This window comes from Salvelinus namaycush, chromosome 21 (genome assembly GCF_016432855.1).
Source record: "Salvelinus namaycush isolate Seneca chromosome 21, SaNama_1.0, whole genome shotgun sequence".
NCBI lineage: Eukaryota > Metazoa > Chordata > Actinopteri > Salmoniformes > Salmonidae > Salvelinus > Salvelinus namaycush.
The window spans coordinates 49,124,665-49,149,255 of record NC_052327.1 but is presented as its reverse complement, the minus strand read 5'-3'; the positions used below and the strand labels follow the sequence as shown (position 1 = coordinate 49,149,255).

The 24,591-nt window shown below is 50.2% G+C and overlaps 2 protein-coding genes across 2 annotated transcripts; one reads left to right on the top strand and one right to left on the bottom strand.

The window, feature by feature from the left end:
• Positions 1-2,748: 2,748 nt before the first annotated feature.
• Positions 2,749-6,715, bottom strand: LOC120066445 (protein FAM180A). The gene is made up of 3 exons (XM_039017810.1): positions 5,801-6,715; positions 5,462-5,541; positions 2,749-3,149 (listed from the first exon to the last, which is right to left on the bottom strand). The coding sequence occupies exons 1-3, from the start codon at positions 5,907-5,909 to the stop codon at positions 2,796-2,798; spliced, it is 543 nt and encodes a 180-aa protein (XP_038873738.1). The 5' UTR covers positions 5,910-6,715; the 3' UTR covers positions 2,749-2,795.
• On the top strand, positions 6,386-11,415 carry kbtbd4 (kelch repeat and BTB (POZ) domain containing 4). Its single transcript, XM_039017809.1, has 7 exons — positions 6,386-6,427; positions 7,033-7,201; positions 7,470-7,624; positions 7,770-7,941; positions 8,181-8,322; positions 8,459-8,565; positions 8,814-11,415. Exons 2-7 carry the CDS (start codon positions 7,055-7,057, stop codon positions 9,672-9,674), a joined length of 1,584 nt encoding a protein of 527 aa, XP_038873737.1. The 5' UTR covers positions 6,386-6,427; positions 7,033-7,054; the 3' UTR covers positions 9,675-11,415.
• The last annotated feature ends 13,176 nt before the right edge of the window (positions 11,416-24,591 follow it).

The following is a 24,591-nucleotide window of genomic DNA, read 5'->3' as shown; positions in this document are numbered from 1 at the left end:
CAGATGAACCATGAACCAAGCAAAGCGTCAATACAGGATTAAGATCGAATCCTACTACACCGGCTCTGACGCTCGTTGGATGTGGCAGGGCTTGAAAACTATTACGGACTACAAAGGGAAACCCAGATATGAGCTGCCCAGTGACGCAAGCCTACCAGAGGAGCTAAATGCCTTTTATGCTCGCTTCAAGGCAAGCAACACTGAAGCATGCACGAGAGCACCAGCTGTTCTGGATGACTTTGTGATAACGCTCTCAGTTGCCGATGTGAGCAAGACCTTTGAACAGATCAACATTCACAAAGCCAGATGGATTACCAGGACGTGTACTCAAAGCATGCGCTGACCAACTGTCAAGTGTCTTCACTGACATTTTCAACTTCTCCCTGACTGAGTCTGTAATACCTACATGTTTCAAGCAGACCACCACTGCTGTTACTCGCGGTTTATTATCTATATCTATCAGTCCCTTCACCCCTACCTACATGTACAAATGACCTCTAACCTGTACCCCCTGTATATAGCCTCCACACTGACTCGGTACCGGTACCCCCTGTATATAGCCATCACACTGACTCGGTGCCGGTACCCCCTGTTTACAGCCTCCACACTGACTCGGTACCAGTACCCCCTGTATATAGCCTCCACACTGACTCTGTACCGTAACACCCTGTATATAGCCTCCACACTGACTCTGTACCGTAATACCCTGTATATAGGTGTTATTAGGCCTCATTATTGTTATATTATTGTGTTACTTTTTATAATTTTTTTACTTTAGTTTATTTGGTAAATATTTTTTTTAAACTATTTTTGAACTGCACTGTTTAAGGGCTTGTAAGTAAGCATTTCACAGTAAGGTCTACACTTGTTGTATTCGGCGCATGTGACAAATAAAGTTTGATTTGATATGAATTATTATATTTTAGTTGTTCGAACCATGTTTTTTTTTATTCAAAACTTCCATTGACAAACAAAGCAAATGCTGGAATAGAAATAAACATGGACAATCATGATTGACACCACAATAGATAGAAACCCACAAATGTTTGAAATATGTCTTACAATGTTGATCACTGTGTTTCAAAGTATTGGTTGTGTTTCAGGTGTTCTGTATACCTCTGTTGCTGATGATAATTGGTTTAAACAAATATATACAGTACCAGTCCAAAGTTTGGACACACCTACTCATTCAAAGGGTTTTCTTTATTTTTACTATTTTCTACATTGTAGAATAATAGTGAAGACATCAACACTATGAAATAACACATATGGAATCATGTAGTAACCAAAAAAGTGTTAAACAAATCAAAATATATTTTATATTTGAGATTCTTCAAAGTAGCCACCCTTTGCCTTGATGACAGCTTTGCACACTCTTGGCATTCTCTCAACCAGCTTCACCTGGAACGCTTTTCCAACAGTCTTGAAGGAGTTCCTACATTTGCTGAGCACTTGTTGGCTGCTTTTCCTTCACTCTGCGGTCCAACTCATCCCAAACCATCTCAATTGGGTTGAGGTTGGGTGATTGTGGAGGCCAGGTCATCTGATGCAGCCCTCCATCACTCTCCTTCTTGGTCAGATAGCCCTTACACAGCCTGGAGGTGTGTTTTGGGTCATTGTCCTGTTAAAAAACAAATGATAGTCCCACTAAGCACAACCCAGATGGGATGCCTTGAATTCTAAATAAATGACTGACAGTGTCACCAGCAAAGCACCCCCCAACCATCACACCTCCTCCTCCATGCTTCACGGTGGGAACCACACCATCACACCTCCTCCTCCATGCTTCACGGTGGGAACCACACATGTGGAGATCATCCATTCACCTACTCTGCATCTCACAAAGACACGGCGGTTGGAACCAAAAATCTCAAATTTGGACTCATCATACCAAAGGTCAGATTCCCACCAGTCTAATGTCCGTTGCTCGTGTTTCTTGGCCCAAGCAAGTCTCTTCTTCTTATTGGTGTCCTTTAGAAGTGGTTTCTTTGCAGCAATTCGATCATAAAGGCCTGATTCATGCAGTCTCCTCTGAACAGATGATGTTGAGATGTGTGTGTTACTTGACTCTGTGAAGGATTTATTTGGGCTGTAATCTGAGGTGCAATCTGAGGTGCAATTAATTGCCGAGGTAACTCTGGGTCTTCCTTTCCTGTGGCGGTCCTCATGAGAGCCAGTTTCATCATAGCTCTTGATGGTTTTTGTGACTGCACTTGAAGAAACTTTCACATTTCTTGAAATGTTCTGGATTGACTGACCTTCATGTCTTAAAGTAATGATGGACTGTCGTTTCTCTTTGCTTATTTGAGTTGTTCTTGCCATAATATGGACTTGGTCTTTTACCAAATAGGGCTATCTTCTGTATACCACCCCTACCTTGTCACAACACAACTGATTGGCTCAAACGCATTAAGGAAATAAATTCCACAAAATAACTTTTAACAAGGCACACCTGTTAATTGAAATGCATTCCAGGTGACCACCTCATGAAGCTGGTTGAGAGAATGCCAAGAGTGTTCAAAGCTGTCATCAAGGCAAACAGTGGCTACTTTGAAGAATTTCAAATATATTTTGATTTGTTTAACACTTTTTTTGGTTATTACATGTGTTATTTCATAGTTTTGATGTCTTCACTATTATTCTATAATGTAGAAAATAGTAAAAATAAAGAAAAACCCTTGAATGAGTAGGTGTGTCCAAACTTTTGACTGGTACTGTATATATCCTTTTGTATACTGTATTAAAAAGATAATTACACGCTTGGGACCAGGCTAATGAACAGTCTGTATCCTAATCTAAGTGAATTTTGTGATGGTCTCCGGTCTACGCAGCTCGTTGACTGTAATATTAGCCAGACGTATCAGCACCTCTCCCCATTTCTCCTGGACCTCCTCTCTCTCCTGGAGCTTGGCCTGGTGAGCAGAGTAGACCATGCCCAGGATGAGGCTCTCAAAGCGGGGTTGGGAGAGAGGGAGAGGCCCTCTCTTGTCCTCCAGGTCCTTCACCATCTGCTCCATAGAAGAGAGCGTCTTGGGGATGTTGTCGTTGATGTGAGCCAGGAAAGCTCGTCCCTGCCTCATAGATGCCATCTCCATGTCCAGCAGGGCGATGTTGTTGTCTTTGTCGATCTCTACTCCACCCAACAAGAACTGTATGGAGAGGTAAGAATCAAATGTGGGTAGATACACTATATATACAAAAGTATGTGGACACCCCTTCAAATTAGTGAATTCGGCTTTTTCAGCCACATCCGTTGCTGACAAGTGTATAAAATCGAGCACACAGCCATGCAATCTCCATAGACAAACATTGGTAGTAGAATGGCCTTACTGAAGAGTTCAGTGACTTTCAATATGGCACCGTCATAGGATGCCATCTTTACAACAAGTTAGTTTGCCAAATTTCTGGCCTGCTAGAGCTGCCCCGGTCAACTGTAAGTGTTGTTATTGTGAAGTGGAAACGTCTGGGAGCAACAACGGCTCAGCCGCGAAGTGGTAGGCCACACAAGCTCACAGAACGGGAACGTTGAGTACTGAAGCGTTTAGTGCATAAAAATGTGTGCGTAAATATCGACTGTCTTCGGTTGCAACTCTCACTACCAAGTTCCAAACTGCCTTTGGAAGCAACGTCAGCACAATAACTGTTCATCGGGAGCTTCATGAAATGGGTTTCCATGGCCGAGCAGCCGCGCACAAGCCTAAGATCACCATGCGCAATGCCAATCGTCGGTTGGAGTGGTGTAAAGCTTTCCGCCATTGGACACTGGCGCAGTGGAAATGCTTTCTCTAGAGTAATGAATCACGCTTCACCATCTGGCAGTCCGACAGACAAATCTGGGTTTGGCGGATGCCAGGAGAACGTTACCTGCTGGAATGCATAGTGCCAACTGTAAAGTTTGTTGGGAGGAGGTTCAGGCTAGGCCCCTTAGTTCCAGTAAAGGGAAATCTTAATGCTACAACATACAATGACATTCTAGATGATTATGTGCTTCCAACTTTGTGGCAACAGTTTGGGGAAAGCCCTTTCCTGTTTCCGCATGACAATGCCCCTATGCACAATGCGAGGTCCATACAAAAATGGTTTATCGAGATCGGTGTGGAAGAACTTGACTGGCATGCACAGAGCCCTGACCTCAACCCCACCGAACACCTTTGGGATAAATAGGAACGCTGACTGCGACCAGGCCTAATTGCCCAACATCAGTGCCTGACCTTGCTAATGCTCTTGTTGCTGAATGGAAGCTAGTCCCCGCAGCAATGTTCCAACATCTAGTGGAAAGCCTTCCCAGAAGAGTGGAGGCTGTTATAGCAGCAATGTTCCAACATCTAGTGGAAAGCCTTCCCAGAAGAGTGGAGGCTGTTATAGCAGCAATGTTCCAACATCTAGTGGAAAGCCTTCCCAGAAGAGTGGAGTCTGTTATAGCTGCAATGTTCCAACATCTAGTGGAAAGCCTTCCCAGAAGAGTGGAGGCTGTTATAGCAGCAATGTTCCAACATCTAGTGGAAAGCCTTCCCAGAAGAGTGGAGGCTGTTATAGCTGCAATGTTCCAACATCTAGTGGAAAGCCTTCCCAGAAGAGTGGAGGCTGTTATAGCTGCAATGTTCCAACATCTAGTGGAAAGCCTTCCCAGAAGAGTGGAGGCTGTTATAGCAGCAATGTTCCAACATCTAGTGGAAAGCCTTCCCAGAAGAGTGGAGGCTGTTATAGCAGCAATGTTCCAACATCTAGTGGAAAGCCTTCCCAGGAGAGTGGAGGCTGTTATAGCAGCAATGTTCCAACATCTAGTGGAAAGCCTTCCCAGAAGAGTGGAGGCTGTTATAGCAGCAATGTTCCAACATCTAATGGAAAGCCTTCCCAGAAGAGTGGAGGCTGTTATAGCAGCAATGTTCCAACATCTAGTGGAACACCTTCCCAGAAGAGTGGAGGCTGTTATAGCAGCAATGTTCCAACATCTAATGGAAAGCCTTCCCAGAAGAGTGGAGGCTGTTATAGCAGCAATGTTCCAACATCTAGTGGAAAGCCTTCCCAGAAGAGTGGAGGCTGTTATAGCAGCAAAGGGGGGGACCAACTCCATATTAATGACTTCCCAGAAGAGTGGAGGCTGTTATAGCAACAAAGGGGGACCAACTCCATATTAATGCCTTCCCAGAAGAGTGGAGGCTGTTATAGCAGCAAAGCGGGGGTCCAACTACACGTTAATTCCCATGATTCTGGAATGAGATAGATGAGCAGGTGTCCACATACTTTTGGTCATGTAGTGTAATAACATATGTACAATAAAGAAGTTGAGGAAACAGATGGTGGGGCAAAACAGAAACTACTCAAGAGAAAATACAATATGCTCATATACATGTAGCCTGGTCCCAGATCTGTTTGTTCTTTCTTGCTGACTTTGATGGTAATTGTCAACAAGACCGCACTAACTGATCTGGGACCAGGCTAATAGAAGTGTAACTCCAACCTCAAACATCAGATTTGCATCGCTGATAGATTGGCCCAAGCCCTGGGGAGGAAGACCGCCGTATACGGCACCGGACACATCTGAAAGAGAGAGAGAGAGTTGTTATTTTCATGATAAAAATGAATAATGTTACTCTCGGAAATATAGGACTTAATTTAACTCAACCTCCACTTAGAACCTGTTGTGGTATTCAATTACATGCAAATGTAAATCTTGATATTCAATCCAATACAACTTTAATGACTTAATCAACTATTTTCTATCAATTTATGAATGCATTCCATTCAAAACACAACATATCTTTCCTTCCAAGTTAGTTTTAAAACAATTATAACTCACCTTCTAAAAGATCTTGACACCACAAAGTCGCTACGGCGACCCATATGAGAACTCTTAGTCGGAGTTTTGTCACCATCTCTCTTTTATGACTGTATAACTCTGATGGCATGATGATTTCACTGTCTCCCTCTATCCTTTGCTACTCTTCAATAATATAAAAAAAACCTCAGTCCGATAACCACGAGTCTAGGCTAAAATGCCGTACATTCTTCCACCTAGGAAAAAAGGCACGAGGGCCAGTTGGCTCAAACGTTTACAGACTTACTAGTGTTGTTCAATCCTGGTTCCAAGGGGCCTACTGGGTGTGCAGGCTTATGTTCCATCACGTTAGTAGGCCTACACACCCGATTCAACTATTCAACTACGGTCATCACTTAGCCTATGACTGAGTGTGTTGTAGTTAAACAAAGTTCGGGCACACCCTGTGTACCCCAGGACCAGGATTGGAGACCTGCGATTTACACACACACAAAAATGAAGTAGACTGTTGTAACATATCTCCGCCACACGGTGGCAGCACCTACCGCTGGCATCAGCGTCAGCTGGCCAGAGAAAAAGGTTTGTTTACTTCCGGTGAATATTTCTCCGTCTTCCGTGTGATGAAATAGATCAGATAGTGGAGCAAAGGTAGGCTGAAAAGATTTACTAGCCAATAAATGATATCTTAAACCATAATCTGATACTGATTAAACTGTTAGTTAAACAACTCGGCGTGATTGGTGTCAGAATAGTGGCGCTGCAAGGATTTGTAACGTTTGGTTGCGTCGCTAGCTACAGTAACTAACTTTTACTGACAGTCAATGAATGAGCATTATCTATTTTTCGGGTTTCGTAAACCAAAACAATACGTAACGTTAGTCCAGTTAAAACCAGTGTGATTCTGAAACCACTGGGGGTCTTTTGTTAAAACAATACGTAACGTTAGTCCAGTTAAAACCAGTGTGATTCTGAAAGCACTGGGGGTCTTTTATTAAAACAATACGTAACGTTAGTCCAGTTAAAACCAGTGTGATTCTGAAACCACTGGGGGTCTTTTGTTAAAACAATACGTAACGTTAGTCCAGTTAAAACCAGTGTGATTTCAGTTCGCATAGAAACACGAACCAGCATGTTTTAAATCTCTGCAGATTCGCAAAGTCTATAGTCTGTTTTTTAGTTTTTTTTTTGTCTTTACCGGCAGTGTTTCTAACTATACGCACTAACTGTTGTGTTTGTCGATGGTTCTCATGTAGCCTAACCCTGCTAGCTGGTGAGATGGAGTCAGGTGAGGCCAGGTTCGGGGGACAGAGTGTAGGAGCAGGCTCATTGGTGGCAGAGGAGAACTACTTCCTAGGTTACACCTTTACAGACCGCTCCCACTCCAGCCGCGTGGTGCAAAGCATCATGGACCTATGTCTGCAGGTAAGGAATCTCAATTCACCTTTCTCTGATTCCTCGCATCCTATCTCCTCGTCTCCTCAAACCTTATTAGAGGTGAAGGTTCCCTCCCCTCAGGCCTTCATCTCCAATGGGGTTTTGAGGAGGAGGCAAGGAGAGAGGATGCGAGTAATCAAGGAAAGATGAATTGAGATACGCTCCATTCATTTGAAGTCTGTCTCCCAGTGCAGCATTAGTTTCGGGGGTATGATGACATCGACGGTTCCTCCATCTTATATCCCTGTGTCTTCAGGACGGCCTGTTTGCTGACGTGACGGTGAAGGTGGAGGGGAGGGATTTTAACCTGCACCGCCTGGTACTGTCAGCCCAGAGCAGCTTCTTTAGATCCATGTTCACATCCAACCTGAGAGAGGCTCACACACGTAGCATCCAACTGAAGGACGTCAGGTAGGGCTGGTAGGGCTGCTGGCCTCTAATCCCTGGTACCATCACCTGCCGTTGTGCCCTTGCACATGGCACTTGACACATAAACTGCTCAATGAGCTGTTTCTCACCAATTGGGACAATAAAGTCTATTTTCTATTCTATTCAGCGCATCAGTGTTCCAGCTGCTGGTAGACTACATCTACCACGGGACAGTGAAGCTGACAGTGGAGGAGCTGCAGGACACCTATGAGATGGCTGACATGTACCAGCTGACTGCTCTGTTTGAAGAATGCTCCCGCTTCCTGTCACGCACCGTAGATGTCAAGAATTGCCTACAGGTGAGCTGATTGGCTGGGTTTCTATTTTCCTGGACCTGATACAGCCAATCATTGGTGTCTGAAGTAATGAGCAAATGTGTGTTCCCTTTGTAGATAGGAAGGACTCAGATAGAAATGTGAATTCTATTAGTCAAGGTACTGGATCTGTGTAGCTGCTGTCAATCTGACCATCTTGTCATCTTGTTCCACACAGTAGCTTTTTGAAGTAGTGTCAGTTGATTCCCTTCTTCCTGCTGTAGGTGATGTGGCTAGCAGACAGGCACAGTGACCAGGAGTTGTATACTGCAGCCAAACATTGTGCTAAGATCCACCTGGTCCAACTTCACCAGACTGATGAGTTCCTCAACCTGCCACTCTGTCTCCTCATGGACATTATCAAAGGTACTTATTGATTTCTTGCTTGATTTGATTTACACAGTAACGGGGGAAACTTACCCCACCGCCATATTTATCACCCGCCTGGGTAATGCCACGGCGGCCATTTTGTCAGGCCCTTACCCGTGTTGCTGTTCTCCAGATGATGTTCCAACCTCTCAGAACGCCACGGCAGCCATCCAAACCTGGATCAACCACAACAAGGTGGAGAGAGAAGAGTTCTCCACTGTTCTCCAGGAGAACCTCAAGGTACAGTGTTCTCATTCTAGAACCCTAAACTCCACTGCACGTCTCTCTTTCATATTTCTATCAGATTGGGGGGACTTTTTCGGGGGGACTTTTTTGGGGGGGACTTTTTTTTGAGATGCACCCAGTTTTACGGAGGTCATAGCTAAAACATGTTCACCTACACAAATGTGTTTCCCCCTACAATTTTAGAATATATCATTCTAGTTATCCATGTAGTGACTATTGATTTCCTCGCTGTGTCTTTGCAGGAGATCGGTGAGAAGGTGCACATCTACCTGATAGGTAAAGAGGAGACGAGGACCCACTCCCTGGCCGTTTCCCTGCACCGTGACGAGGACGATGCCATCAGCGTCAGCGGCCAGAACAGCCTGTGTCACCAGATCACAGCAGCCTGTAAACACGGGCCTGACCTCTACGTGGTAGGGGGGTCCATCCCTCGCCGCATGTGGAAGTGTAACATGCAGACCATGGACTGGGAGCGCTGTGCCCCGCTGCCCCGAGATCGTCTCAGCCACACCATGGTCTCAGTCTCTCTTCAGGATGCCGTCTATAGTCTGGGAGGTAAGACGCTCCAGGACACACTGTCCAACGCCGTCATTTACTACACGGTGAAGGACAACGTGTGGACGGAGACTAGCCAGCTGGATACGGCGGTGTCCGGGGCGGCGGGGGTTAACCTGGGAGGAACCATCTACATACTGGGGGGGGAAGAGAACGACATGGACTTCTTCACCAAGCCGTCACGACTCATCCAGTGCTTCGACACACAGACTCAGAAGTGCCAATTGAAGCCTTACGTTCTGCCGTTGGCGGGAGTGATGCACGCCGCCGCCCACATGGACCTGCTGTTCATCGTAGCGGAGGGGGACTCCCTGGTGTGTTACAACCCGCTGTTGGAGAGCTTCACCAGGCTCCGCTTCCCCGAGGTCTGGAGCTGTGTGCCGTCCCTCTGGAAGGTGGCCAGCTGTAACGGCTCCGTCTACGTGTTCAGAGAGAGGTGTACGAAAGGAGACGCGCACACGTTGAAGTTTAACCCCGCTACGTCAGCCGTGACTGTTATCAAGGGGATTAAGATCCTACTGACCAACTGGCAGTTTGTTCTGGCCTAAAGTTTAAACTCACTAAGGTGACCAACTGGCAGTTTGTTCTGGCTTAAAGTTTAAACTCACTAAGGTGAGGGCATGAGGGATTTGAGAATATACACTGGAAAATATTCAGACCCCTTTACTTTGACCACATGTTGTTACGTTACAGCCTTATTCTGTCAATCTACACACTACACCCCATAATGACAAAGCAAAGCAGGTTTTTGGATATTTTTGCTAAGTTATAAACCCCCCCCCCCCAGAAATATCTTATTTATAAAGACTCCTAATGTTTAGGGCCTGTGCCACTCCTAATGTTTTGGGCCTGTGCCACTCCTAATGTTTAGGGCCTGTGCCACTCCTAATGTTTAGGGCCTGTGCCACTCCTAATGTTTAGGGCCTGTGCCACTCCTAATGTTTTGGGCCTGTGCCACTCCTAATGTTTTGGGCCTGTGCCACTCCTAATGTTTTGGGCCTGTGCCACTCCTAATGTTTTGGGCCTGTGCCACTCCTAATGTTTAGGGCCTGTGCCACTCCTAATGTTTAGGGCCTGTGCCACTCCTAATGTTTTGGGCCTGTGCCACTCCTAATGTTTAGGGCCTGTGCCACTCCTAATGTTTTGGGCCTGTGCCACTCCTAATGTTTAGGGCCTGTGCCACTCCTAATGTTTAGGGCCTGTGCCACTCCTAATGTTTTGGGCCTGTGCCACTCCTAATGTTTTGGGCCTGTGCCACTCCTAATGTTTTGGGCCTGTGCCACTCCTAATGTTTAGGGCCTGTGCCACTCCTAATGTTTTGGGCCTGTGCCACTCCTAATGTTTTGGGCCTGTGCCACTCCTAATGTTTAGGGCCTGTGCCACTCCTAATGTTTTGGGCCTGTGCCACTCCTAATGTTTTGGGCCTGTGCCACTTCCATTGTTTTGGGCCTGTGCCACTTCCATTGTTTTGGGCCTGTGCCACTCCTAATGTTATGGGCCTGTGCCACTCCTAATGTTTTGGGCCTGTGCCACTCCCAATGTTTTGGGCCTGTGCCACTCCCAATGTTTTGGGCCTGTGCCACTCCTAATGTTTTGGGCCTGTGCCACTCCTAATGTTATGGGCCTGTGCCACTCCTAATGTTTTGGGCCTGTGCCACTTCCATTGTTTTGGGCCTGTGCCACTCCTAATGTTTTGGGCCTGTGCCACTCCCAATGTTTTGGGCCTGTGCCACTCCCAATGTTTTGGGCCTGTGCCACTCCCAATGTTTTGGGCCTGTGCCACTCCCGATGTTATGGGCCTGTGCCACTCCTAATGTTTTGGGCCTGTGCCACTCCCAATGTTTTGGGCCTGTGCCACTCCTAATGTTTTGGGCCTGTGCCACTCCTAATGTTTTGGGCCTGTGCCACTCCTAATGTTTTGGGCCTGTGCCACTCCTAATGTTTTGGGCCTGTGCCACTCCTAATGTTTTGGGCCTGTGCCACTCCTAATGTTTTGGGCCTGTGCCACTCCTAATGTTTTGGGCCTGTGCCACTCCTAATGTTTTGGGCCTGTGCCACTCCTAATGTTTTGGGCCTGTGCCACTCCTAATGTTTTGGGCCTGTGCCACTCCTAATGTTTTGAGGCTGTGCTTTGCCTCTTGAGTGTTTTGACGTCAGAGAAAGGTTTTACCGTGTTATTGTCACTAGAACTCACTGCTGTCAGCGTGGGCTGAACTAGATAGCTACAGTAACTAACCAACAACCACTGGAATGTCACAGTCAGCTTTCAGCAGCATTTCAGTCAAAAACACTCACAAACACTCACTTCCTTATGTCTGCCGAATACAGCAGGTGTAGACCTTACCGTGAAACGCTGAGTACAACAGGTGTAGTAGACCTTACCGTGAAACGCTGAGTACAACAGGTGTAGTAGACCTTACCGTGAAACGCTGAGTACAACAGGTGTAGTAGACCTTACCGTGAAACGCTGAATACAACAGGTGTAGTAGACCTTACCGTGAAATGCTGAATACAACAGGTGTAGTAGACCTTACAGTGAAATGCTGAATACAACAGGTGTAGGTAGACCTCACAGTGAAATGCTGAATACAACAGGTGTAATAGACCTTACAGTGAAATGTTGAATACAACAGGTGTAGTAGACCTCACAGTGAAATGCTGAATACAACAGGTGTAGTAGACCTCACAGTGAAATGCTGAATACAACAGGTGTAGTAGACCTTACAGTGAAATGCTGAATACAACAGGTGTAGTAGACCTCACAGTGAAATGCTGAATACAACAGGTGTAGTAGACCTTACAGTGAAATGCTGAATACAACAGGTGTAGTAGACCTCACAGTGAAATGCTGAATACAACAGGTGTAGTAGACCTTACAGTGAAATGCTGAATACAACAGGTGTAGTAGACCTGACAGTGAAATGCTGAATACAACAGGTGTAGTAGACCTCACAGTGAAATGCTGAATACAACAGGTGTAGTAGACCTCACAGTGAAATGCTGAATACAACAGGTGTAGTAGACCTTACAGTGAAATGCTAAATACAACAGGTGTAGTAGACCTTACAGTGAAATGCTGAATACAACAGGTGTAGTAGACCTTACAGTGAAATGCTGAATACAACAGGTGTAGTAGACCTTACAGTGAAATGCTGAATACAACAGGTGTAGTAGACCTTACAGTGAAATGCTGAATACAACAGATGTAGGTAGACCTCACAGTGAAATGCTGAATACAACAGGTGTAGTAGACCTGACAGTGAAATGCTAAATACAACAGGTGTAGTAGACCTCACAGTGAAATGCTGAATACAACAGGTGTAGACCTTACAGTGAAATGCTGAATACAACAGGTGTAGTAGACCTTACAGTGATATGCTGAATACAACAGGTGTAGTAGACCTTACAGTGAAATGCTGAATACAACAGGTGTAGTAGACCTTACCGTGAAACGCTGAATACAACAGGTGTAGTAGACCCTCCCGTGAAACGCTGAATACAACAGGTGTAGTAGACCTTACAGTTTCGTCTAAAATGACATACCCGATTCTAACTGCCTGTAGTTCACGACCTGAAGCAAGGATATGCATATTCTTGATACCATTTGAAAGAAAACACTTTTGAGTTTGTGGAAATGTGAAATGAATGTAGGAGAATATAACACATTAGATCTGGTAAAAGATAATACAAAGGGAAAAAAACCTACGTTTAAAAAAACAAACATTGTACCATCATCTTTGAAATGCAAGAGAAAGGCCATAATGTATTATTCCAGCCCAGGCGCAAATTATATTTTCGCCACTAGATGACAGCAGTGTATGTGCACATTATTAGACTGATCCAATGAACCATTGCATTTCTGTTCAAAATGTTCTATCAGGACTGCCCAAATGTGCCTAACTGGTTTATTAATAACTTTTCAAGTTCATAACTGTGCACTCTCCTCAAACAATAGCATGGTATTATTTCACTGTAATAGCTACTGTAAATTGGACAGTGCAGTTAGATTAACAAGAATTGAAGCTTTCTGCCAATATCAGATATGTCTATGTCCTGGGAAATGTTCTTGTTACTTACAACCTCATGCTAATCACATTAGCCTGCGTTAGCTCAACCGTCCCGTGGGAGACCCACCCATCCTGAAAAGGATTTAATTAACCAACAATGCAATTCAAGAAAGAGTTAAGAAAATATTTACTAAATAAACTAAAGTTTAAAAAATTATAAAAAGTAACACAATAAAATAACAATAACAAGGCTATATACAGGGGCTACAGAGTCAATGTGTGGGGGTACAGGTTAGTCGAGGTAATTTGTACAGGTAGGTAGAGGTGAAGTGGTACAGCTTGTTGTGCGGGAGCAGAGAGAACAGTCTGTGACTTGGGCGACTGGAGTCTTTGACCATTTCTTGGGCCTTCCTCTAACACCGCCTGGTGTAGAGTTCCTGGATGGCAGGAAACTTGGCTCCAGTGATGTACTGGGCCATACGCACTGCCCTCTGTGGCGCCTTACGGTCAGATGCCGAGCAGTTGCAATACCAGGCGGTGATGCAACCGCTCAGGATGCTCTCGATGGTGCAGCTGTAGAACTTTTTGAGGATCTGGGGACTCATGCCAAATCTTTTCAGTGTCCTATTGACTACTATTACAGACTAAACTAAAGGCTATAGCTAGAGTGCCATTATTGATGACATGTCCACCCCTCTTTTCAATGTAAACACAGCTTCCCTGTTGAAGTTGTCAGTGATATGGAGAATGTTCCAGTATCTTTTGGAGACCTACATAGACTTCTATTGTAAGTTGACAGTTTATAAACCTGTATCAGTCCTTTATCAAACCTGTTACCTGTATCAGTCCTTTATCAAACCTGTATCAGTCCTTTATCAAACCTGTTACCTGTATCAGTCCTTTATCAAACCTGTATCAGTCCTTTATCAAACCTGTTACCTGTATCAGTCCTTTATTAAACCTGTATCAGTCCTTTATCAAACCCGTTATGATCCAGATCTGAAAAGACTGTAACAAATTGTTGTTGCTGGCACTGCTTGTGTAGTTGTCATGACAACCTAAAGTCACCAACAAAGTTGATTATAAAGGTTTGCCAGAAGAGGTTCTCGTGCGAAGCAAAGACCTGTGGGCTGATTGCTGTATTGCACTCTGGGGTTTGTTTGTGGACCAGATCATTGTTTTACAGCTTGAGTGCCTGCCTTACATGATTCAGATTCTTAACGGGGGGCTGAACTTCCTAATGCAGCCTTGTTCATTTTGCAGTGTGGTTTGATATGGGTGTCTCGTGTGTGTGTGTGTGTGTGTGTGTGTGTGTGTGTGTGTGTGTGTGTGTGTCTCGTGTGTGTTTGCAGATGGGAAGAGTTAGCCAAATTATTTCACCAATTAGCTTCAGTTGGCTGGTGTGCAACCGTGGCAAAATTGTTTTTACTTTGGATAGTCTATCTCCGGTGCTAGTTGGGGACCGTCAATACATTTAGTTACACAATGTAAATGAGAGAATATTTTCCACGTTGCACACCTTTTAGTTCTGTCGTTAAATGCTTTCTATATTTGTATATGAATTTCTAAAATGTACAGTGCCTTTGGAAAATATTTAGACTTGCCTTTTTCCACAATTTGTTACGTTATGGATGAAAAAAACATATATATCCTCATCAATCTACACACTATACCCCATAATGACATCACAATACCCCATAATGGCATCACAATACCCCATAATGACATCACAATACCCCATAATGACATCACAATACCCCATAATGACAAAGTGAAAATAGGTTTAGATTTTTTTGCAAATGTATTAAAAATAAAAAAAACAGTAATACCTTATTTACATAAGTATTCAGACCCTTTGCTATGAGACTTGAAATTGATCTCAGGTGCATCCTGTTTCCATTGATCATCCTTGAGATGTTTATACAATTTGATTGGAGTCGACCTGTGGTAAATTCAATTGATTGGACATGATTTGGAAATGCACACACCTGTCTATATAAGTTCTCCCAGTTGTCAGTGCATGTCAGAGCAAAAACCAAGCCATGAGGTCGAAGGAATTGTCCGTAGAGCTCTGAGACGTGATTATGTCGAGGCACAGATCTGGGGAGGGGTACTAAAAAATGTCTGCAGCGTTGAAGGTCCCCAAGAACACAGTGTCCTCCATCATTCTTAAATGGAAGAAGTTTGGAACCACCAAGACTCTTCCTAGAGCTGGACGCCCGGCTAAACTGAGAAATCGGGGAAGAAAGGGTCTTGGTCAGGGAGGTGACCGAGAACCCGATGGTCACTCTGACAGAGCTCTAGAGTTCCTCTGTGGAGATGGTAGAACCTTCCAGAAGTACAACCATCTCTGCAGCTGTCCACCAATCAGGCCTTTATGGTAGTGTCCAGACGGAAGCCACTCAGTAAAAGGCACATGACAGGCTGCTTGGAGTTTGCCAAAACGCACCTAAAGACTCTCAGACCATGAGAAACAAGATTCTCTGGTCTGATGAACCCAAGATTGAACTCAATGGCTTGAATGTCAAGCGTCACATCTGGAGGAAACCAGGCACCATCCCTACGGTGAAGCATGGTGGTGGCAGCATCATGCTGTGGGGATGTTTTTCAGCGGCAGGGACTGGGAGACTAGTCAGGATCGAGGGAAAGATGAATGGAGCAAAGTACAGAGAGATCCTTGATGAAAACCTGCTCCAGAGCGCTCAGGACCTCAAGACTGGGGTGAAGGTTCACCTTCCAACAGGACAACAACCCTAAGCACAACCAAGACAACGCAGGTGTGTAAAGGCTCTGAATACTTATGTAAATATGATATTTAAGTATTTTTTTTAATAAATTAGCAAAGACTTCTAAAAATCTGTTTTTGCGTAGTCATTTTGAGGTATTGTGTGTAGATTGATGAGGGGGGAAAATGATTTAATCAATTTTAGAATGAGGCTGTAACGTAACAAAATGTGGAAAAAGTCAAGGGGTCTGAATACTTTCCGAAGTGTGTGTGTATGTATATATATTAGTTGATTTGAGGTTTTTAAGTAATTTTAAATTTGGAGCTATTGGAATTTTAACATTGTCCCATGTACATTGTGTAATTTACTAACTGTCCTTAACTAGCTCCATAGCGGACACAGATGTACCATTTCAATCGGGTCGCTAGCAGCTGCTCTCTGAATTGATTACTTCTGTGCTGCCAGCTGTGGGCAGGTTTGAAATGAACTTAACCTTCATTTTGTGACGTACTCTGGTACGAAACTCTGTTCTGGATGAGACTTTATGACCAAAATGATCCTATTTAAACTTTGTAGTCCATTTTGGCAGAATAAATGTTTCTGACTCATATCGATGCCATAATAGACTGTTTTCTAAATGAGATTGTTTTTTTAATGGGCAGTTGCTCTTCAACATTATATTTCTGTCTCAACCTCAGGTTTCCTCAACAAGGAAAAGAAGTTGGTTCTGCTCTTCCGGTTCCACATGACAGTAAACCCGACATAACAACTTGCAACTCTGAGAACATTTTCATTACTCCCTCCCTCTTATTGAAGTGACCCATGAAAATAATTTGTTGTCCAAGCAGAACAATATCCCAGTGTGCATCTAACTCCACCAGACCCCCCCCCCCCCCGTCTCCATGGTGATCAACCCCAGCTCCCCATATGTGGAGGCCAGTGGGCATCTGGCTCCACCAGACCCCCCCCCCCCCCCTGTCTCCATGGTGATCAACCCCAGCTCCCCATATGTGGAGGCCAGTGGGCATCTGGCTCCACCAGACCCCCCCCCCCCGTCTCCATGGTGATCAACCCCAGCTCCCCATATGTGGACCCCAGTGGGCATCTGGCTCCACCAGACCCCCCCCCCCCCCGTCTCCATGGTGATCAACCCCAGCTCCCCATATGTGGACCCCAGTGGGCATCTGGCTCCACCAGACCCCCCCCCCCCCGTCTCCATGGTGATCAACCCCAGCTCCCCATATGTGGACCCCAGTGGGCATCTGGCTCCACCAGACCCCCCCCCCCCCGTCTCCATGGTGATCAACCCCAGCTCCCCATATGTGGACCCCAGTGGGCATCTGGCTCCACCAGACCCCCCCCCCCCCCGTCTCCATGGTGATCAACCCCAGCTCCCCATATGTGGAGGCCAGTGGGCATCTGGCTCCACCAGACCCCCCCCCCCCCGTCTCCATGGTGATCAACCCCAGCTCCCCATATGTGGACCCCAGTGGGCATCTGGCTCCACCAGACCCCCCCCCCCCCCCATCTCCATGGTGATCAACCCCAGCTCCCCATATGTGGAGGCCAGTGGGCATCTGGCTCCACCAGACCCCCCCCCCCCCCCGTCTCCATGGTGATCAACCCCAGCTCCCCATATGTGGACCCCAGTGGGCATCTGGCTCCACCAGACCCCCCCCCCCCCCCGTCTCCATGGTGATCAACCCCAGCTCCCCATATGTGGAGGCCAGTGGGCATCTGGCTCCACCAGACCCCCCCCCCCCTGTCTCCATGGTGATCAACCCCAGCTCCCCATATGTGGAGGCCAGTGGGCATCTGGCTCCACCAGACCCCCCCCCCCCGTCTCCATGGTGATCAACCCCAGCTCCCCATATGTGGACCCCAGTGGGCATCTGGCTCCACCAGACCCCCCCCCCCCGTCTCCATGGTGATCAACCCCAGCTCCCCATATGTGGAGGCCAGTGGGCATCTGGCTCCACCAGACCCCCCCCCCCCGTCTCCATGGTGATCAACCCCAGCTCCCCATATGTGGACCCCAGTGGGCATCTGGCTCCACCAGACCCCCCCCCCCGTCTCCATGGTGATCAACCCCAGCTCCCCATATGTGGAGGCCAGTGGGCATCTGGCTCCACCAGACCCCCCCCCCCCCGTCTCCATGGTGATCAACCCCAGCTCCCCATATGTGGACCCCAGTGGGCATCTGGCTCCACCAGACCCCCCCCCCCGTCTCCATGGTGATCAACCCCAGCTCCCCATATGTGGAGGCCAGTGGGCATCTGGCTCCACCAGACCCCCCCCCGTCTCCATGGTGATCAACCCCAGCTCCCCATATGTGGACCCCAGTGGGCATCTGGCTCCACCAGACCCCCCCCCCCCCCCCGTCTCCATGGTGATCAACCCCAGCTCCCCATATGTGGACCCCAGTGGGCATCTGGCTCCACCAGACCCCCCCCCCCCCGTCTCCGTGGTGATCAACCCCAGCTCCCCATATGTGGACCCCAGTGGGCATCTGGCTCCACCAGACCCCCCCCCCCCCGTCTCCATGGTGATCAACCCCAGCTCCCCATATGTGGAGGCCAGTGGGCATCTGGCTCCACCAGACCCCCCCCCCCCCGTCTCCATGGTGATCAACCCCAGCTCCCCATATGTGGAGGCCAGTGGGCATCTGGCTCCACCAGACCCCCCCCCCCCGTCTCCATGGTGATCAACCCCAGCTCCCCATATGTGGAGGCCAGTGGGCATCTGGCTCCACCAGACCCCCCCCCCCCCGTCTCCATGGTGATCAACCCCAGCTCCCCATATGTGGAGGCCAGTGGGCATCTGGCTCCACCAGACCCCCCCCCCCCCGTCTCCATGGTGATCAACCCCAGCTCCCCATATGTGGAGGCCAGTGGGCATCTGGCTCCACCAGACCCCCCCCCCCCCCGTCTCCATGGTGATCAACCCCAGCTCCCCATATGTGGAGGCCAGTGGGCATCTGGCTCCACCAGACCCCCCCCCCCCCCCCGTCTCCATGGTGATCAACCCCAGCTCCCCATATGTGGACCCCAGTGGGCATCTGGCTCCACCAGACCCCCCCCCCCCGTCTCCATGGTGATCAACCCCAGCTCCCCATATGTGGAGGCCAGAGGGCATCTGGCTCCACCAGACCCCCCCCCCCCGTCTCCATGGTGATCAACCCCAGCTCCCCATATGTGGACCCCAGTGGGCATCTGGCTCCACCAGACCCCCCCCCCCCCGTCTCCATGGTGATCAACCCCAGCTCCCCATATGTGGAGGCAAGTGGGCATCTGGCTCCACCAGACCCCCCCCCCCCCGTCTCCATGGTGATCAACCCCAGCTCCCCATATGTGGAGGCCAGTGGGCATCTGGCTCCACCAGACCCCCCCCCCCCCCCGTCTCCATGGTGATCAACCCCAGCTCCCCATATGTGGAGGCCAGTGGGCATCTGGCTCCACCAGACCCCCCCCCCCATCTCCATGGTGATCAACCCCAGCTCCCCATATGTGGACCCCAGTGGGCATCTGGCTCCACCAGACCCCCCCCCCCCCCGTCTCCATGGTGATCAACCCCAGCTCCCCATATGTGGAGGGCAGTGGGCATCTGGCTCCACCAGACCCCCCCCCCCATCTCCATGGTGATCAACCCCAGCTCCCCATATGTGGACCCCAGTGGGCATCTGGCTCCACCAGACCCCCCCCCCCCCGTCTCCATGGTGATCAACCCCAGCTCCCCATATGTGGAGGCCAGTGGGCATCTGGCTCCACCAGACCCCCCCCCCCCCGTCTCCATGGTGATCAACCCCAGCTCCCCATATGTGGACCCCAGTGGGCATCTGGCTCCACCAGACCCCACCCCCCGTCTCCATGGTGATCAACCCCAGCTCCCCATATGTGGAGGCCAGTGGGCATCTGGCTCCACCAGACCCCCCCCCCCCGTCTCCATGGTGATCAACCCCAGCTCCCCATATGTGGACCCCAGTGGGCATCTGGCTCCACCAGACCCCCCCCCCCCGTCTCCATGGTGATCAACCCCAGCTCCCCATATGTGGACCCCAGTGGGCATCTGGCTCCACCAGACCCCCCCCCCCCGTCTCCATGGTGATCAACCCCAGCTCCCCATATGTGGACCCCAGTGGGCATCTGGCTCCACCAGACCCCCCCCCCCCCCGTCTCCATGGTGATCAACCCCAGCTCCCCATATGTGGAGGCCAGTGGGCATCTGGCTCCACCAGACCCCCCCCCCCCGTCTCCATGGTGATCAACCCCAGCTCCCCATATGTGGAGGCCAGTGGGCATCTGGCTCCACCAGACCCCCCCCCCCCCGTCTCCATGGTGATCAACCCCAGCTCCCCATATGTGGAGGCCAGTGGGCATCTGGCTCCACCAGACCCCCCCCCCCCCCGTCTCCATGGTGATCAACCCCAGCTCCCCATATGTGGAGGCCAGTGGGCATCTGGCTCCACCAGACTTCCCCCCCCCCCCGTCTCCATGGTGATCAACCCCAGCTCCCCATATGTGGAGGCCAGTGGGCATCTGGCTCCACCAGACCCCCCCCCCCGTCTCCATGGTGATCAACCCCAGCTCCCCATATGTGGAGGCCAGTGGGCATCTGGCTCCACCAGACCCCCCCCCCCCCCCCGTCTCCATGGTGATCAACCCCAGCTCCCCATATGTGGAGGCCAGTGGGCATCTGGCTCCACCAGACCCCCCCCCCCCCCGTCTCCATGGTGATCAACCCCAGCTCCCCATATGTGGAGGCAAGTGGGCATCTGGCTCCACCAGACCCCCCCCCCCCGTCTCCATGGTGATCAACCCCAGCTCCCCATATGTGGAGGCCAGTGGGCATCTGGCTCCACCAGACCCCCCCCCCCCCCCGTCTCCATGGTGATCAACCCCAGCTCCCCATATGTGGAGGCCAGTGGGCATCTGGCTCCACCAGACCCCCCCCCCCATCTCCATGGTGATCAACCCCAGCTCCCCATATGTGGACCCCAGTGGGCATCTGGCTCCACCAGACCCCCCCCCCCCCCGTCTCCATGGTGATCAACCCCAGCTCCCCATATGTGGAGGGCAGTGGGCATCTGGCTCCACCAGACCCCCCCCCCCATCTCCATGGTGATCAACCCCAGCTCCCCATATGTGGACCCCAGTGGGCATCTGGCTCCACCAGACCCCCCCCCCCCGTCTCCATGGTGATCAACCCCAGCTCCCCATATGTGGAGGCCAGTGGGCATCTGGCTCCACCAGACCCCCCCCCCCCCGTCTCCATGGTGATCAACCCCAGCTCCCCATATGTGGACCCCAGTGGGCATCTGGCTCCACCAGACCCCACCCCCCGTCTCCATGGTGATCAACCCCAGCTCCCCATATGTGGAGGCCAGTGGGCATCTGGCTCCACCAGACCCCCCCCCCCCGTCTCCATGGTGATCAACCCCAGCTCCCCATATGTGGACCCCAGTGGGCATCTGGCTCCACCAGACCCCCCCCCCCCCGTCTCCATGGTGATCAACCCCAGCTCCCCATATGTGGACCCCAGTGGGCATCTGGCTCCACCAGACCCCCCCCCCCGTCTCCATGGTGATCAACCCCAGCTCCCCATATGTGGACCCCAGTGGGCATCTGGCTCCACCAGACCCCCCCCCCCCCCCGTCTCCATGGTGATCAACCCCAGCTCCCCATATGTGGAGGCCAGTGGGCATCTGGCTCCACCAGACCCCCCCCCCCCCGTCTCCATGGTGATCAACCCCAGCTCCCCATATGTGGAGGCCAGTGGGCATCTGGCTCCACCAGACCCCCCCCCCCCCCGTCTCCATGGTGATCAACCCCAGCTCCCCATATGTGGAGGCCAGTGGGCATCTGGCTCCACCAGACCCCCCCCCCCCCGTCTCCATGGTGATCAACCCCAGCTCCCCATATGTGGAGGCCAGTGGGCATCTGGCTCCACCAGACTTCCCCCCCCCCCCGTCTCCATGGTGATCAACCCCAGCTCCCCATATGTGGAGGCCAGTGGGCATCTGGCTCCACCAGACCCCCCCCCCCGTCTCCATGGTGATCAACCCCAGCTCCCCATATGTGGAGGCCAGTGGGCATCTGGCTCCACCAGACCCCCCCCCCCCCCCCGTCTCCATGGTGATCAACCCCAGCTCCCCATATGTGGAGGCCAGTGGGCATCTGGCTCCACCAGACCCCCCCCCCCCCGTCTCCATGGTGATCAACCCCAGCTCCCCATATGTGGAGGCCAGTGGGCATCTGGCTCCACCAGACCCCCCCCCCCCCGTCTCCATGGTGATCAACCCCAGCTCCCCATATGTGGAGGCCAGTGGGCATCTGGCTCCACCAGACCCCCCCCCCCCGTCTCCATGGTGATCAACCCCAGCTCCCCATATGTGGAGGCCAGTGGGCATCTGGCTCCACCAGACCCCCCCCCCCCCGTCTCCATGGTGATCAACCCCAGCTCCCCATATGTGGAGGCCAGTGGGCATCTGGCTCCACCAGACCCCCCCCCCCCCGTCTCCATGGTGATCAACCCCAGCTCCCCATATGTGGAGGCCAGTGGGCATCTGGCTCCACCAGACCCCCCCCCCCCCCCCCCGTCTCCATGGTGATCAACCCCAGCTCCCCATATGTGGAGGCCAGTGGGCATCTGGCTCCACCAGACCCCCCCCCCCCGTCTCCATGGTGATCAACCCCAGCTCCCCATATGTGGAGGCCAGAGGGCATCTGGCTCCACCAGACCCCCCCCCCCCGTCTCCATGGTGATCAACCCCAGCTCCCCATATGTGGACCCCAGTGGGCATCTGGCTCCACCAGACCCCCCCCCCCCGTCTCCATGGTGATCAACCCCAGCTCCCCATATGTGGACCCCAGTGGGCATCTGGCTCCACCAGACCCCCCCCCCCGTCTCCATGGTGATCAACCCCAGCTCCCCATATGTGGAGGCCAGTGGGCATCTGGCTCCACCAGACCCCCCCCCCCCGTCTCCATGGTGATCAACCCCAGCTCCCCATATGTGGAGGCCAGTGGGCATCTGGCTCCACCAGACCCCCCCCCCCCCGTCTCCATGGTGATCAACCCCAGCTCCCCATATGTGGACCCCAGTGGGCATCTGGCTCCACCAGACCCCCCCCCCCCCGTCTCCATGGTGATCAACCCCAGCTCCCCATATGTGGAGGCCAGTGGGCATCTGGCTCCACCAGACCCCCCCCCCCCCCGTCTCCATGGTGATCAACCCCAGCTCCCCATATGTGGAGGCCAGTGGGCATCTGGCTCCACCAGACCCCCCCCCCCCCGTCTCCATGGTGATCAACCCCAGCTCCCCATATGTGGAGGCCAGAGGGCATCTGGCTCCACCAGACCCCCCCCCCCCCCCCCCGTCTCCATGGTGATCAACCCCAGCTCCCCATATGTGGACCCCAGTGGGCATCTGGCTCCACCAGACCCCCCCCCCCCCCGTCTCCATGGTGATCAACCAGAAGAGTGTCGACGACGGTGTTACAAGGTGATTTTGTTATTTATTTAGAACGTTTTGTTGATGTATTTTGTATTCTTGGAAAAGAAAGAGATATTGTGTTTCTGTACCTAAGTGTTTTCATGTGTGAATGGAGTGGCGTTGAAGAGGGATGGTACTGTAACACCATGATCGTTTTCATGTGTGAATGGAGTGGCGTTGAAGAGGGGTGGTACTGTAACACCATGATCGTTTTCATGTGTGAATGGAGTGGCGTTGAAGAGGGATGGTACTGTAACACCATGATCGTTTTCATGTGTGAATGGAGTGGCGTTGAAGAGGGATGGTACTGTAACACCATGATCGTTTTCATGTGTGAATGGAGTGGCGTTGAAGAGGGATGGTACTGTAACACCATGATCGTTTTCATGTGTGAATGGAGTGGCGTTGAAGAGGGATGGTACTGTAACACCATGATCGTTTTCATGTGTGAATGGAGTGGCGTTGAAGAGGGATGGTACTGTAACACCATGATCGTTTTCATGTGTGAATGGAGTGGCGTTGAAGAGGGATGGTACTGTAACACCATGATCGTTTTCATGTGTGAATGGAGTGGCGTTGAAGAGGGGTGGTACTGTAACACCATGATCGATCTAGATTGTTAGAATTGCGTCTACCTTTTGATTGTCAGGTGCTGGTCAACCTGTCACTGCTCGTCACAGAAATTGGGTCTGCATTTCAAATGGGAACGTCCCTCTGCCACGTATCCAATCAGAGCTCAGACGCTTCCTACTGCAGCACACGTGTTTTTATATTTCTGTTCAGTGTGTATATAATTATATTATTATTATTATTAATTATATAATTATTAGTATGGTTAGAAAGATAAGAAATTTTAACTTATTACATTTTATGAGTTGACTAGGAAATGGAGAAAGTTAAACGGTGAATAATTTTTTCATATCTTTAATTAGTTCACTCACAAACACATACAAGGCAACAGGAAGTGGCACGATAATAGGGGTGATGGGAGGTATCTGCATGGCAACAGGAAGTGGCATGATAATAGGGGTGATGGGAGGTATCTGCATGGCAACAGGAAGTGGCATGATAATAGGGGTGATGGGAGACATCTGCATGGCAACAGGAAGTGGCATGATAATAGGGGTGATGGGAGACATCTGCATGGCAACAGGAAGTGGCACGATAATAGGGGTGATGGGAGGTATCTGCATGGCAACAGGAAGTGGCATGATAATAGGGGTGATGGGAGGCATCTGCAT